This window comes from Dermacentor albipictus, chromosome 5 (genome assembly GCF_038994185.2).
Source record: "Dermacentor albipictus isolate Rhodes 1998 colony chromosome 5, USDA_Dalb.pri_finalv2, whole genome shotgun sequence".
NCBI classification, from domain to species: Eukaryota; Metazoa; Arthropoda; class Arachnida; order Ixodida; family Ixodidae; genus Dermacentor; species Dermacentor albipictus.
Window position 1 is genome coordinate 549,562 of NC_091825.1, and position 17,170 is coordinate 566,731.

The 17,170-nt window shown below is 46.2% G+C and overlaps 1 protein-coding gene across 5 annotated transcripts in view; it reads right to left on the bottom strand.

Moving 5' to 3' along the window:
• The window catches only part of DCTN4-p62 (dynactin subunit 4), a 438,984-nt gene that overhangs the window by 96,932 nt on the left and 324,882 nt on the right, over positions 1-17,170 (bottom strand). For 4 of the 5 annotated variants that reach the window (XM_065444866.2, XM_070538189.1, XM_065444869.2 and 1 more), the window contains one exon: positions 7,313-7,411. The exons of the other annotated variant lie outside the window; for it this stretch is intronic. In XM_065444866.2, coding sequence (XP_065300938.1) covers positions 7,313-7,411 — 99 coding nt within the window. The remainder of the gene's footprint in view (positions 1-7,312; positions 7,412-17,170) is intronic. 5 annotated transcript variants of the gene reach the window in all.

The following is a 17,170-nucleotide window of genomic DNA, read 5'->3' on the forward strand; positions in this document are numbered from 1 at the left end:
TATTGCCACGTAGTAGTGACGGTAAATAAATAATGCCGGCTCAATCGCAACGATAGCGGCGAGCAATGTCGGCAATCGTAGAAAATCTCATCTGCGGGTCAAGCGCGTCGGTTTGCATACGTCAGTCGTCGAAAGTTACAGCCTATTCGCTGGTGCCCGCGCGCCTTCCAGAAACTACAACACAATTCGTGTCGCGTATGCAATCAGATTAGCAATGTTCGTCGACAACAGAAAGAACCATCGATAGCATTCGCGAAACTTGCGATACGTTCAGGCGCATCCTGCACCGAGCGATAACGTTTAACATTTTTTAGCCGGTGAAATACGGTAACCGGATACAGATAAAGCATCCGTGTCAATATAATTATGCTTGTTGGTGCACGAGAGAAACGTGAAAAAGTGGGTTCTGAGAAAATCAGCAAAGCGAAATTGAAACACCTGTAGCACTCACAAAAAAAAAACTAGAATAGCTAAAATGTATGTAATTCGTATCTTGTCTCCCCCCAATTCTTGATTATGCCAAATCTAGCCCATGGAGCACCTCCATTATTCTAGGTTGTTTTGATGCATCAACACCGCATCCGGAGGCCTTCACGTTGAGTGTATTGCTACAAAACATTTTCACAATGCAAGGGCCATGTTATATTGTAACTGGTTTCCACATATCAAGTTTGCCTTTCTTTACATTAATGAAATGACATACCGTCAGATAATACAAGCTTGAGAATTAGAGGGTTTTGATAGGAGTCTTTCGTTGCCCTTTGCCAAGCCATACTGTTGAAGCACTTATTCGAATGTATGGGAGCAGCTCATTTGCATAGTATCAGAAATATATAAACAGGTTATTTTCACAATTTACACACTTCGTCACCACAAAAAGAAAATTGCAGTTTATTGTTTTCAGCCTGCCATGATGTTTTGACTGAGAAATATATATTCAATTTGTTCTGCAAGGCACGCAATAATTGCTGTGGCATATTATTTTATTGCACAACACTACATACAGTAGCCAGCCATTATTAAAACTCAGAAGAAATTAACAGCACAATGCATATGATCAGGCACATATCATATTATTGCACTTTCTTAATTCATGCCAGAACGACGACCACAGGCGTCTTTCTCCAACAAGGTCAGCATCCATCGTGTCTCCTTACCATCGGGCTTCACACCCTCAGCATGTTCAACCTCAGCTTTGTGGTGTTTAAAACAACCTCAAGTGCGTCTTACGGTTCCAGGGATAAGAAAGAAGACCGTCCTGCCTACCTTGGCCTTGAAGCAAGCAGCTCTGGATTGTTTGCACACTTTCTACTTTGATTGAGTCCACATATATACGGATGGTTCTTCTACTCAGACCAGCTCCACCAGCGCAGTGGTTATACCATCACGATCACTAAGCATCCAATACAAGATTTCTTACTTGACAACATCGACCGGTTCGGAGCTTGTTGCCCTCCGAGGTGCCGTTGATTATATTAATAACCAACCGGCTAATCGGTGGGCAATATTGTGCGATTCAAAGGCGGCCTTACAATGTCTTCTGTCATCTCTTCGTCGCGGGTCATGTGAACAACTCGTGTCGAAGATACGAGAAATGCACCATCACATGATCATGAAAGGACACGACGTCGTGTTTCAGTGGCTGCCTGGTCATTGCAGTATCTCCGGCAACGACCTCGCTGACTAAGCTGCTAGGAAAGCCCACGAAGGAGCAACCCTTATTTCTATACCTTTATCGGGGACCGACGCAGCCCCGATGGTGACCACATATGGATCCGAAAAGACGGGACGAGATGGAAGTCCATACGTTTTATAGTGCATGTGGTTTTTTTTTTATCCTTCTTTACAACTATGAGCCAGCGTGTTCCTAGTTTTGTTTGGTCCCATTTCTTCAGTTAATAGGTCAAGCACCCCGAGCTCTACAAGGGCTGCTGCCTTTCTACTTGAATGCCTAGAGGCGAAAAGGGACGCGAGCTTCTTTGAAAGCCGTCCATAAGCCTCTTGCATCCAGGTGGCCGAGACGGTGCCCGAACACCTTGCGGCATTTGAAAATAGGAGTCATTGGCAGATGTGCACATGATGTGAATCCCAGGCTGCGGAAATACGAAACCAACCCATTCACTTGCTGTCATGTGGCTAATTCTGTGTGCATGTATTTCGCAAGACTTTTAAGGTGTCACCTATAAGGAGCTAAAAGAGACCTAAATGTGAATAAAGAAAAGTTGTATTAACCGTTCGATACAGTGGTTTTCTTTAGTGCAAGGTTTACAAGCACAAAAGTGGAGCCCCAATTTATTACACCAATCAAACCTGCAGCTCAAGTGTGGCAAAACATGGAACTGTGGAGCAAGGTGCAGCTGAAACTGCGGCTCACGGGCGCTTTCTGTAAGCGACATTGTGCATCACAGAAGCATGCGTCGCGCCAAAACGAAGCATAAGAAAGGAAGCTGTGTCTGCGAGCCGCACTACCACTCAGCCGCCGCGACCACTGCCGTGCTGTCGCTTGCATGTGAAACAGGTTTTATACATGGACTATGAGGTATGTGGTGGTGCCACGAAGCTGTCCGAATCGGGCGTCCAGAAAGTCAGTCATCGACTGAAAACTGGAAACTTCTCCAGCTGACGACACGGCTTCAAAGTAGATTCATTACTATTGCTCTCTGTTACTCTAGCCAGCATTATTATTTTATTTATTGTATTTATTTATACATACTGCAGCCTCAATGAGGTTTTTGCAGGAGTGGGATAAAGAACAAACATATAACATTTATAATGAAGCTTGCGTGAATTGTTTCAGTGGTAGTTTACGGATGTTGCCCGGTAATGAATTCCAGACTTGTTGATGGGGGGAAAAAAACTGCGCTTAAAGGAATCAGTGCGGGCAAAAAAGGTTTAGATATGGTGGTGACTCCTCGTACATGAGGGTTTGGAAAAAATCAAGTAGTTATTTAGAGAGGAGAGGCGAGGAGAATTGATTAGCGCGTGAAGGAGCTTTAGGCATTCAAGTTTGCGACGCTCTGCAAGAGGCAAGAGACCAAGTAGGGAAAGAGTTAGACGGCGAAAATTCCTTGTCATATCTCCTAGAAACAAAATGCACTGCGTTTTTTGCACTCATTCTAGTTTTCTGACATTACGGTGTTTGTGTGGGTTCCATACAATGTAAGTAACGTAGTCTTTTAAGGGCCTTGTTACAGGCGACATCAATGTGTTTCGATCACAAATGAAGTGTTAGTAGGATACCTAAATATTTGAATTCGAAGACCCTATTTAAAGTAATATTGTTAAAGGCATAGGTAAAGAAGGAAGGGGATGAGCATCATGTAAAGGACATGGAGACAGTTTTGGGAAAGTTGGTATTCATTTGCCATGCTTTGGACCAGTTACAGAAGTCAGCAAAGTAATTGTTAAGGACAACATGATCAGTAAGAGATTTACTTGTATGATATAAAACGCAATCATCTGCAAAAAAGGCGTATTTTAACTGAGGTGTGTAGGGGGAGATCATTAATACAAAGCAGGAATAAGAGAGGACCCAGTACTGAGCCTTGGGGAACCCCTGATGAAACGGGCATCAAGGGTGAGTTAGTAGAGTTGAAACATACATATTGGGAACGCCGGGAAAGAAGGTCCGACATCCAGCCAACCAAAATGTCTTCTTTAGTATAGCGAACAGCTTGTGCACAAGTTTAGGGCGAGAGACAGTGTCGAAAGCCTTTGCAATGTCTATAAAAACAGCATCAATCTGGTCACCTATGTCTAAAGAGCTGTTGATGTCATGAACGAATTCTGTCAGTTGTGTTATAGTACTAAGGCCACGTCTAAAACCATGCTGGAAAGTGCATCAAATTTTGTTAGTTTCAAGAAACTCCATAACATGTTTAAAGATAATGTGTTCGAGTAATTTACATGAGTGTGCTGTTAAGGAGATTGGCCTATCGTTAGATAACAATTGAATGTTATAAGAGCAAAATTGAAGCAAGTTTCCATGAGGGAGGAACAGCGGTAGTTGAGATTTCCTCAAAATAATTGCTAGATATCTGCTGCACCAAAGAGAGTAACGAATGAGAAAAACAGCCAGGATACCGTCGGGACCACATGACTTCTTGGTGTCTAAGTTTAGGATTACGTTATGTACACCTACAGTAGACAGTGATACATTGTCGATTGGAGGGTATGGTTTGGAATTAAAAACAGGGGTTACAGAGTTATCAGTCGTAAAGACAGAGTGGAAGTACGCGTTAAAAGAAGAAGCTCTTGTCTGTGAACCAGAGACTGCAACATTACCTTGACTTTCATTCTCTTTCAATAAAATTACACCTATTTTTCCCTGATAGAAGCAGAAATCCCCTGTGTTTTCCCCGAGTCTTTTCAGACTATTTAAAATCGCTGAAAATTCCCAGTTTTCCTGTTGATTGACACCATGCTTAATGACCTCCTAAAATGTGGGTGTTACATAAAGGGTGCGATATACAAAGAATGAAGAAAATATTGCTAAAGGTCACAAAATACATAAGTGGTCAGTTACTGCAGTTAAAAGTGACAATGGGTAGGTTATCGCGATAATGTGTCGCAATCATGTTGCCAATTTGGATGAACTTGTAGACAGAAGCAGATAGAGTACCCTGATAGTGTGCAGCTTACCGAAACAAGACAGTGAGACTGAATAGCTTCACGAAAATATTAGAAAATGATCTGTTCAAGAATAAGCTAGGCACTCAGTATAGCAATGGCATAAAAAGATGTCACCAACTAGGAAAGAAAAGTGGGAAAAGCTACACAGTAATCATAAATTTCTTACTGTTATGTCCCAATAACGTGCCGCGCGCACTGGAGCATTGCTAACGTGAGCTCTATAAGAAGCGCGATCAATGCGAATAAAAGATTATTCTTCTTGGCACCACGCACATGTTCGGACTCCTCCGTCTCTGTTGCATTCAGCACATAGGCTGCCAGGAGAAACTCGCCGTTCTGGAAGCTTGTTCAAAGTTATAGGGGTATTACTCAAGTTTGTGCGTGCGCACCTGACCCTTCTCTGGATCGCACAGCGCCGACGGGGCGGCAGTCGCTCGCTAGCACTTTCGCAGCATCCCTAACAGTCAGAGCTGTGACCCCTAACCCGCGGTTCGCAGTGAGTTGCGATTACGGCGGGTTCAGGCCAGGGGGACAGGGCGAGTCTCGGACTTAAGGTGTTTATTCACCTTATAGTACAATACCAACTGGACAACAACAGCAAACACAAATACAAAACCACAGCGGCAGAGCGTTCCGCACGTCTGAGGCAAAAGAAACCGCACAATGATGGAAACCACAAAAGAGTCTGATAAGAGTTCAGCTCACCCAGAGTGGACCCCCGCTCGGGCCCTGGGGCGGTCAGTCGCTCAAGAAGGCCGAGCGCAGGAGGGGGACGCCGTGCGGCGGTCTCAGCGGCTGAATTGAGATGTGGCCAGTCGCAAGCTTTCAAGGCAGAAAGCTGGGCTAGTTGGTGTGTCATAATTATTCAAAAGACTAGCGCAAAATAGCAGGGACAAATACAGAGAAGACGACAGGACATCCTGTCATCTTCTCTGTCTTTGTCCCTGCTATTTTGCACTAGTCTTTTGAATAATAAAGTCGCAAGCTCCTCAGCCGAAAGACAAAGATGCATCGGGGGGATAGCGCTTGTCCCCGAGCGGCGGAGAAGGAGCCTCCCCGGTTACAAGAAAGGGAAAGGATGGAACAGGGTGCCTTGGGCCACGGCGTCGCGGCCAGGCGCGACGAGCAGCGGGAGCGGCGAACGTGCCCTCTCCCTTCTACCCTCCGCGAGCGAGCACGTGATTATCGCGTGATAACCGCATGGCTGCTCCAGAGATATCGGGATGTGCGTGTAATCCCACAAAGTAAAGTGGAATAATGCTTTCTGTAGCAGAAGACTTCCACAAAATTTATGGCATAAGGAAAAGCTATCGCAAAGTGTGAAATGGAAAAAATAAACGTCGCCGAAGTCAACCTGGGTTCAGAAAGCTACATCCGGACAGTGTAATCTTTGGGTGGGATTAAGATGAGGAGAAACGCTGGAAACTTGGTAAAACGAAATGACTGTAAAATAAACAGAGCGCCTTTCTTAACGGACCTTTTCATAAATGCACGCACATCGTCAGTGGCGGATGGGGGAAAGTTGGAGCGCTGGCTGCTGGAGACTCACCTGTTTGCCTTGCCTGCAGAATGCGAGCTACATGTGGCCCGGCGCTACATTCTCCCACAGTGCCCAACTCCCTCGGCTGGTGGTTAGGTGCAAGGCATTGCAGAAGAAGGGAGCGCCGCAAACAGGCGAGTTTCTGGTGGTAGCAGTGGCCAGCGCTCTAACTTCCCATACTGCCTTGCGGCGACTGCTGACAGTGCAGGCGCATTTCTGGAAAGGTCCATTCCAAATATAAAGTGTCGCAGTGTCGTAAAAAACGCTACTCAGCTTGAGAGCTTGCTGTTTTAAGTCGATCCCAATATAGCCGTACTTACAAAGACCTGGTTAAGCAATGAAATATTTTACAGCGAGTTTGTACCGAGGAACTACAGTGCTGTGTAGACACCAGGATAGACGAGGGGTAAGTACTGCCATGCTGTACAAATCTTCATTAAAGCTGCCGAGAATGCCTGACGTTTCAGACGTTGAAAGTATACTGACACGCATACTTATCTTTTTTCTGTGACCTTGTTTCACCGGCTAACAAAAGTTAACAGTTATTGCTTCAATGCGTCACTTAAGGATTAGAAGGACCTAACCTAACGACTCAGTACATCTGTATGAAATTGTCAAAATTGTTTCAGGGTCCCTTTAAAAAGAATGGCCTGTTTGGCCTTGGATGCTTTTTTTTTTCATAACCTGAGCATCAGTGAACCTTCGCTTTCCTTGTTCCCTGCGGAGGCCACTTTCTTAGACTGTGAATAAAGCAGTATCAGATAAGAGCTTGAAAACAAGTAGCTTTCGTGTTGCTTTCCTGTGCGTGCACAGCCATGGTGTATAACTGTGGGTACCTGTACTGAAAATGCTAAACAGTTGGTAGTGAGCACTTGTGTGCATGGAGAGGGTCCATTTCTGAGTGTTTTGTTGTGTGCGAATGCGTGCATGTACATGTGTGTTTTTGTATCCCAACATATAGCATAGCAAAAGTTGCATTCACTCCAAATTTCTCATATTTGTGAAACCCTCGCAGAATTGATGACATGGGTCAGTGCGCTACCCTCTACAATGTTGTACCACTGATTCAGTTTCAATTCTAGAATCTCAGTTAATGCACAACCATACTCTGCAAGCTGCAGCAGTGCTCACTTTGCCTACCTTGGCAGTGGTCCCTTCAACGGCTTGATCAACTGGTAGTAGCGTCACATGAGTCACATGTGGCGTCGGATTGTGCAATGAGAGCTGCACGTAGCACTCCTGAAAATGCAAGAACCACAAAATACTCACATGGATCACGAAGGGAAATGGTGCTAGAAGGCAAGAATACAACACCACATTCGTTCTTACCCATGCCCCCCCCCCCCCCCCCTTTTTTCAGTTATGTATACTCATGCCACACTTCAATGCACGTCAAGGGAAAAGCAAGCATAAAAATAAGCAAATGTGTATCTGTCTCGAAAACGTTTGCTGCTGTATGTGCTACAATGTGAAGCAAATAAAAAAAAACTTTAGTGCATTTCACCTAACAATCATAACAGAGGTCGCAGTACTTCGCACACTCTAAAAAAAGTTGCACCGTTTGGGGTTTATATTTGCCACACAACAACAATCGTCATCTGTCTTGTCCGCATTTCCTTTCTTTAACGCGCCGAGCCCAGTACTTTCCAGTAACGAACGGCATGCAAGTTATCAGCATGACATAGCATTCCTGACAGGAAAGTAACGAGCGCAGTGCTTTCAAGAAAGGAAATGCCGGCAAGACAGATGACGATTTTTGTTGCGCGGCAAATATACACTCCAAAGCGTGTAAACTTTTCTTAGAGTGCAGCACATGATGCGCGAACTAAGGCACTTCGTAGACAAAATCGAGAAGTGTGGAGAGGCTGCATAGGCAGAGCATGCAAATGCACATCATACACACAGAGTGATCTTGCGCAACAAACAACACTGTAATGCAGTGGCACTGCACAAAAGCATGAAACAAGTTGAACTTCTTTTTAGTGGGCTATCGCATGTAAATGCTAAAGCTTGTAATACCATCTAAGTTGCACTGATGAATGCGCACTGCTACATCATCACACAAATTCAATGGTGCAGCCAACAAAGTGCACTCAAAAAGTTCAGTAAAGTGGAAAGTTGGGCTAGTTGGTCAGTGATCATCATACCTTGCTGGTGAAGCAGCGCACTGACACGGACACAGTGAAGGCAAACAGGAAAAGACAGCAGCGAGTGTCGTCTTTTCCTGTTTGTCTTCACTGTGTCCGTGTCAGTGCGCTGCTTCACCAGCAAGGTATGATGATGCACTAAAAAAACTGGGCCTGACCCATAGTATGAAGCACTCTATGGTTCTATAAACCTTCCTATGGGCATGAAGGTTGCAAAACGAACCTGCCTGGAAGCACACATTAAAAGCGTTTGCAATTTCAGTATGCATTGAAGGCGTCCTCAAATATGCATCTGTTGCAGCTTCTTTTATGTAATAATATGGGAAATATGGTGGTTCACGCTATCTGTTATGCTCCCTGATGAAAGAATGTACATTTCTGGTTGTATGGTGCATGCACTAGACTTTAACTTGTGCGTTCCTTCAAATAAACTAGAGGACTGTGTTGGGTGCTCGGTCGAGGAGTCATTCATATTTGCAATCACTACAGGCATTGATCCATTCGTGCGTCTTGAATAGCCCAAACTCCAAGTTACTCTGTCAATACTGTTGTACTTTGGCGGAAGCTGCAGAGGGACCATGAAGACAGTCATGGCCACAACGGAAAAAGACCCCCTCTTTATTCAGCGGAATGTATATATACAGGTGACAACACTGAAGCCAATGGCAGTGTGCATCATCATCATCATTAGCTCGGCTACGCCCATTGCAGGGCAAAGGCCTCTCCCATACTTCAACAACCCTGGTCATGTACTAATTGTGGCCATGTCGTCCCTCCAAACTTCTTAAGCTCATCCGCCCACCTAACTTTCTGCCGCCCCCTGCTACGCTTCCCTTTCCTTGGAATCCAGTCCGTAACCCTTAATTACCATCGGTTACCTTCCCTCCTCATTACATGCCCTGCCCATGCCCATTTCTTTTTCTTGATTTCAACTAAGATGTCATTAACTCGCGTTTGTTCCCTCACCCAATCTGCTCTCTTCTTATCCCTTAACGTTACACCCATCATTCTTCTTTCCATAGCTCGTTGCGTCGTCCTCAATTTGAGTAGAACCCTGTTCGTAAGCCTAAACGTTTCTGCCCCGTAGGTGAGTACTGGTAAGACACAGCTATTATACACTTTTCTCTTGACGGATAATTGCTACCTGCTGTTCATTATCTGATAATGCCTGCCAAACGCACCCCAGCCCATTCTTATTCTTCTGATTATTTTCGTCTCATGATCCGAATCCGCCGTCACTACCTGCCCTAAGTAGATGTACTCCCTTACCACTTCCAGTGCATCGTTACCTATTGTAAATTGCTGTTCTCTTCCGAGACTGTTAAACATTAGTTTTCTGCAGATTAATTTTTAGACCCGCTCTTCTGCTTTGCCTCTCCAGGTCAGTGAGCATGCATTGCAATTGGTCCCCTGAGTTACTAAGCAAGGCAATATCATCAGCGAATCGAAGGGTACTATAAGGTATTCTCCATTAACTTTTATCCCCAATTCTTCCCAATCCAGATCTCTGAATATTTCCTGTAAACACGCTGTGAATAGCATTGGAGAGATCGTATCTCCCTGCCTGACGTCTTTCTTATTGGGATTTTGTTGCTTTCTTTATGGAGGACTACTGTGGCTGTGGAGCCGCTATAGATATCTTTTAGTATTTTTACATACGGCTCGCCTACACCCTGGGTCCGTATGCCTCCACGACTGCTGAGGTTTCGACAGAATCAAACGCTTTCTCGTAATCAATGAAATCAATGGTTGTGTGCAGGGGCAAACAGAGGCTGAAACTGATATACTACCATTACTGGGCAACAAGATTGGCCTCTCCATAGTTTTAATCCTTGGGCATGATGAAGGTGCAAAGAATGTGTCGGTCAACCCTATAATTGAACTGTCATTGCAACAAGAATGTTGCACATCATCACCATCATCATCATCAACATCAACCTATTTTAAAGCGCCCCTCAACAGGTCTGGCCATGTTGAACTGAGAAGCCCAGAGCATACATTGCACGATAATAATCGTGCCTGCAGAATATTGCATCGCTACGCTCCGCAGAAAGATGTGAAATTTCAAACCAAACGCCGTGTTTCCTTTTCCTCGCGGCCGACACGCTCCAAGCCGAACAGTGACGTAGTCGTACCTCTGCGCCTACCTAGTCGTGTCCGCAGTGTGACGTCGCTGGTGACACGCGACTTCGAGAATTATTCAAGACAACATCTGTTATGTGTGCAATCTGTTGCTTGAATCGACGAATTGAAGTATTGAGAAATACTAAAACACACAAACGGAATATCTGAATGTTTTGTGCTTTACTTCGCACTGAAGCAAGAGAGATGTACTTCTGCTTAGCCTGCTTGTTCCCACAGTTGTGCGGTCACATGTGCAGGTACTGAAACTATGTCATTTTCTACCATTTTCCAGCGCGTGATCATGCTCTGTGATACGCTTGTTCTGCCTCAGTATTCGTGTAGCATTGAATTATACCACTGGTCATGTTTCCTTGTGCACAGAGCGCAAATTCATGCGCTGCGTGAACGAGAGAACTCGCGCGCGACGCCGTCAGCGGAAGTGCGTAGCGCCGAAAAAAAAAAAGCGAGAAAAAAAATGAAGGCGGGGCCTGTGACGTATGCATCACGCGATCCTCAAGGTCCAGTGTGGGAGAACGCAGGGAAGAAATTTTGCTTGCGCAGGCTAGACGGAGCGAGCGGAGAGAGCACCTTGCTTGGCAATGGAGCCTGCTTGCTGAAATCATGGGTTCACGACACTGAAATATTTCTATCTCGGCTAGTAATGAGTCGATCTGAAAAATTTTCCCGACAGAACACTCCCTAGAGGACATGTAACAACTTCCAGCGTATAACCAAAATTTGCTATGGGGCCTGGTGAGGGGCCCTTTAAGTCGACTGCAGGACGAAGGCCTCTCTTTTCGATCTCCAATTACCCCTGTGCTGCGCCAACCAATTCCAACTTGCACCTGCGAATTTCTTAATTTCATCACCCCACCTAGTCATTTCAATTCAATGTGCTCTTAACGTGTTGCCGCTGGTATTCCAAAACACAAGTGAGTGAAGCAAGCTTAGCAGTGTTAACAGAAACATTGCAGGAAGCAGCTCAATGTCTAGCCACAATGAAGGTAATGAAAGCTACTCGACATGTTCACTCCAAGGCGAGGTGTGGTTTAGGGCAAAGAGCAGAAAAATCTGCAATCACATAAAAGGGAGGAAATAGCAGCTTGTCAATCAGTAAAATCTTGTTAAACAAAGTTTAAGGGGGAGCCAAAATTAGTTCACTACAGTTGCCAACACATCTTTCGGACTCCAAAAATGTGGACTTGATGGATATTCCGAACTTAATAAATGCACCGTCAGGGTTCCCATAGAGCTAATGCATTTGCGCGACCAATTTTTCAAAAGAACTTAGCCCCCAAAGTTCGATTTTCTGGATGAAATCACTCGTTCTGAATCTAGAAGCCACCACGAGCACACCGTAATTGGAATTCTCCGCTCTTTCCGCACATGCGCGAGGAGCAGTGGTTGCGAGAGAGAAATGTGGGGACTTTCGGTTGAGATCTCTCTTCGCTAGGTACAACGGGGAAGAAAGTTGTTAGCTCCATTTGTCCTTAGCGAAGCTGGCTGCACAGAATCGACAGAATGCGTGGCCGGCAAGGCGAAAAAGCCGCGTCCGAGGTGAGTTTGTTGCTATTTTGTTGCGACGGTCGCATATTAAATTTTCATAGTCGCAGGGGATATGTTTGGATGTAAGGTGTCTTCTCGGATGACTTTGGTGGCAAAGCATTAGATCGCGCTGATGCAATTAATTAGTGTCGTTGAGCAAGGTCAGCATACCGCACACTAAATTCAGGAGATTCGCGGGAACGAAATATTTTATGATTTCAACTGCCGTGCCGATGCGAGTTTGTTGCTTTTTTTTTCAGCGGTAGCATATTAAATTCTGATAGTCGCAGGGGGATACGTTTCGACGTGAGGCGTTTTCTCGAATGACTTTAATGGCAAAGCATTACGTCATGCCGATGCATTGCTCATTATTGTCGTTGAGCATGCCACACACTTCAGGGGAATCACGGGAACAGAAACAGCTTATGAATTCAACTGCCGTGCCGATGCATTAGTTCTTATTGTAACTAAGCACACAACACACACACGTGGAGTTTCGTGGGAATGGAACATTTTGTACTCTGTACGTGAAAGTACGGCGTCCCCATGCTTGTACTGCGACAGGAACGTGACGGCAGGTGCGCACGTATATCACACTATATCATCCGACAGTGGCCGCTTTCCACTCTTCGCCACAATACTTTGCGTATGCGTGATCGCGCGACACTGGTGCCTTGAGGCGAAGCTAACTTTAGGCAAACTGCATTATGCAACGCTTGAGCAATCTTGTCCGTCACTGCGGACAGAAAACGCATACACGTTCAAGCTTTCTGAGCGGGATCATTTTGTCGGTGTTTATCCCTCTTTATCTAAAGGAAAAGGATAGCGTATGCCTGTGTGGGTGATTTAAAATATTGATAAAAAGTCTGGTAACCTATGTGCAGTCAGTAAAATAGAAGACTGTTTATGCAGGTGTCCATACTCCCGTAAAAAAAAACTGCCATTCAGTGATGATCCTCTGGAGGTGGATCCGCACCTATGTAAGCACACCCGGCTCATCAGTCGCAAAGTAGGAGCTGAAGAGAACTTTTTAATGCTCATTATACCACATTGATAGCGATTAGTTTGTGGTACGTCAGCCAGTGACAAACGCATCGCACTAAACAGTGAGACTTCGTCTTAATCCGCATGCTTATGTGGCGAACAGGAGAGAAAAAGGTGAAAACAATGTTTTCATACAAGACAAGTCATCCGTGTAGTGGAATTGCGTTTATCGTTGGTGTAATGTTGACGCACTTACTTTCTGAAGTCCAACTTTTACTGCAACTTAGTTTAAATTGGTGCAGGTGCTTCTACCGGAAACATTCAAACTATGATTTATCAAATAAAGTTGCCGTCCCGTAGTTTTAGAAATTTTTCTCCGGTCTTAAGCCATTTCTGAATCTGGAAAAGCTGGCTGATTGCACAAACCGCGTAGCCAATATCAGTGTTACTGTACAGCTTTCACAAAGGTCTACTGCTATGAAATTGCATGACAACCATTTTTCTTTAGCATACATTTGTTCCGTATTCATCCGCAGAGCGTAGTGCTTTGCCAGTGTGGCTGTGCAGCTCTCACAACGACCTGCAGCTTAGATTGCATGGCGACGCAAATTTTAGTACTTTCACATACAAAGTACAAAATGTTCCATTCCCATGAATGTCCAAGTGTGTCGTATGCTCAGTTACATTAAGAACTAATGCATCGGCACGGCAGTTGAATTCATACACTGTTTCCATTCCCGCGATTCTCCTGAAGTGTGTGGCATGCTCGACGACATCATCATCATCAGCCTGGTTACGCCCACTGCAGGGCAAAGGCCTCTCCCATATTTCTCCAACAACGCCGGTCATGTATTAACTGTGGCCATGCCGTCCCTGCAAACTTCTTAATCTTATCCGCCCACCTAACTTTCTGCCGCCCCCTGCTACGCTTCCCTTCCCTTGGAATCCAGTCCGTAACCCTTAATGACCATCGGTTATCTTCCCTCCTCATTACATGTCCTGCCCATGCCCTTTTTCTTGATTTCAACTAAGATGTCATTAACTCGCGTTTGTTCCCTCACCCAATCTGCTCTTTTCTTATCCCTTAACGACACTAATGAACAATGCATCGGTACGACATAATGCTTTGTCATTAAAGTCATCCGAGAAAACACCTCACATTCAAACGTATCCCCCTGCGACTATCAGAATTTAATATGCTACCGCCGCAAAGACAAAAAAAAGCAACAAACTCGCATCGGCACGGCAGTCGAATTCATAAACTGTTTCCGTTCCCGCGAATCTCCTGAAGCGTGCGGTATGGTGACCTTGCTGAACGACAGTAATGAACAAATGCATCGGCACGATGTAATGCTTTGCCACTAAAGTCATCCGAAAAAACACCTCACTTCCAAATGTATCCCCCTGCGACTATAAAATTTAGTGTGCTGCCGTCGCAACAAAATAGCAACAAACTCACCTTGGACACGGCTTCTTCACCTTGCCGGCCACGCCACAGATCACCTTCAACGCATGCTGTCGATTATGCTGCCAGCTCGGCTAGGGACGAACGGAGCTAACAACTTTCTTCCCCGTAGTATCTAGGCGAAGAGAAATCTCAAGGACTGAAAGTCCCCGCATTTCTCTCTCACAATCACTGCTCCTCGCGCATGCGCAAAATGAGTGGAGAAATCCAATTATGATGTGCTCGTGAAGCCACCTACCATGGCGGAAGGAAACTGAGAGACCCTACCCCCTCCGTGCGCTAGGAGAAAAGTGTGGAGGAAGTGACGTAGTACGCTCTCCTTTTTTGCTGATTTTTTATTTTTTTGCCGTAGCGGCCACGCCTTTCGGGCCACAATGGCGGCTTTGTTTTGGTTCTGTGCACTCACACGTGTTGCTCCGTAGGTTTCGTACCGTGGCAAAGGCGCCGTGCGGGCAGGTTTGCGTTGGTCTTAGTGTTTTGTTGCGCTGCGTTATCTGGACCGCGCTATCCCAGATGTAGCTGTGGCCAGGTGGGACAGGAGGAACTAAAATTCGTGAAATGAACGCGCATATAAAGCTGTATGCAATGTACCGCGCCACGGCAATGGCTACGGACGAAGGAATATACGCGGGAAATGTTGCCCTTTCTCACGGAATCATGCTAATGTGCTAACAATTGCTTAGTATTGCTGCGGAGCGCGCGGGTCCGAGCAGCACGGTTGCGCGCAACGCGGTGTGGTTTCGAGACAAATGTAAACAAGAGAGGAAAGCTGGCCTGATAGGCGGAGCAACGCCATGAGCAACGAGAACTTCCGGCTTCACTTTAGCTTCACAAAGAGTGCAGTCAGGGCCTCTCCTTAGTTTCCTTCCTCCGTGCCACCTACCCAGCCTCAGAGGCCGCCATGTTGGATTTTCCGCTAGCTTGGCCAGGCTTGGCTTCCAGTGGCCCACTTTATAGCCTCCCAAATTAGGGGGAACATACTATCCTCCAGTCTCGGAGGCCATGCCCACTCTTCCTTGGCTGACATAATTTTGGTCCTGGCCCTTCCCCCGTCCCCCTTTTCTCAGTTTCTTTCAGTCAGCACTACTGTCATAATCAGTTCCTAACGGAATCCTTTTCTTTTTCTTCATTTTTGGATGCCATTCTGCATGTGGTGCGTCCACAGAACAAATGTGTCTCGGAGACGTCACATCTTTGTGTGTTACTGTGGCTTCGCATTGCCGTGCTCGGCGCCACCTCCTGTGTAGTGCTCTAGGATATGGATGAGTAGGATGAGCGGCCGAAACAGCGCATGCTTTGCAATGAGGCGACCGATGAAAAATACTGTGGAAGTGCTCGATTGAAGTAGATTGGGCCGCATCAAGGTCGCACCATTGAAAGCTGCTGGCGATTCTGCTCAGCGGAGTCGTTCGTACTGCTTCGCGCACTGCTGTTTGCGATCAGACCACTCAAATGGTGTTCCTAATTGCATATGACGCGTATTTATATTGACACGTGTACTTATCTTTATCGGGCAACCACGTTTCGGCGCCTAACAAATGTTATCGCACAGCGCGGGACGCGCCTGCATGTATCCGAAATTTCTGGAAAGTTATCGATGCGGATAGAAATCCGCTGTCTGTTTTCGCCGTACCTTATGTTACCTGATTTCATCACCTGACGCGAATGGTGTAGAACTTTGTGGAAGGCACGCGGGTCCCAACGATTATTCTGGAACATTTGACGATTGATGTATAAAAGCCGACGCGCTAGACCTGTTGATCAGATTTTCGACGATCGCCGACCGTGTTCGCCGCTATCGTTGTGCTATAAGCGTAGCCTGTCTTGTGGGCACAGGTTCACCTAATAAAAGTTTTGTCGTTCACAGTATTGCTACTGTGTTCTTCAACGTCACCACAACGTAAGATCTGGTGGACGCGTGCTTTTTGTTCATGTACCGGACGCCCCCGACAAGCCGTGATCCAAGCCCAGACAGCAAAGAGAACACCAACGTACTCCCGGAGCATCGAACAAGCCGCCGTCTTCAAACAGCTGCCCCGGGAGCACGGACTTCTATCTGAGACGACCAAGAAGATTGTGGCCAAGGCAACCCCAATGGCAGCCCCAGCGTCCCCCATCGTGCTGCAGCTGCTCAGGGAACCACCGACGTTCCGGGGTTCCACATTTGAGGACCCGGAAAGCTGGCTGGAAACCTATGAGAGGGTCGCTACGTTTAACAGCTGGGCAAGCGACAAGCTGCAACATGTCTATATCGCAATGGAGGACCCCGCCAGGACGCGGTTCGAGAATCGACAAGCCACCTTGACGACGTGGGACCTGTTCCGAAGCGGCTTCCTGCAAACATTTACAAGCGTCGTGCGAAAAGAGCGAGCCCAAGCTATACTGGAGAGCAGAGCGCAGCTGTCGAATGAAACGATCGCGATCTTCACTGAGGAAATGAGCCGTCTGTTCCGCCACGCTGACACAGAAATGTCAGAGGAGAAGAATGTCCGCCTACTGATGCGTGGTGTAAAGGAGGAATTTTCGCCGGAATGGTAAGAAGCCCACCGAAGACTGTCAACGAATTTCTTCGTGAGGCAACGAGCATCGAGAAGACACTGGAATTGCGGAACCGGCAATTCGACCGACGGACCAAGCCAACAAGCTGCGCCGGAGTTCAATCAATGGCCACCGACGACGTGCGCGAGACCATCCAGGCTGTCGTACGAGAGGAGCTTCAAAGAAACTTCGCTT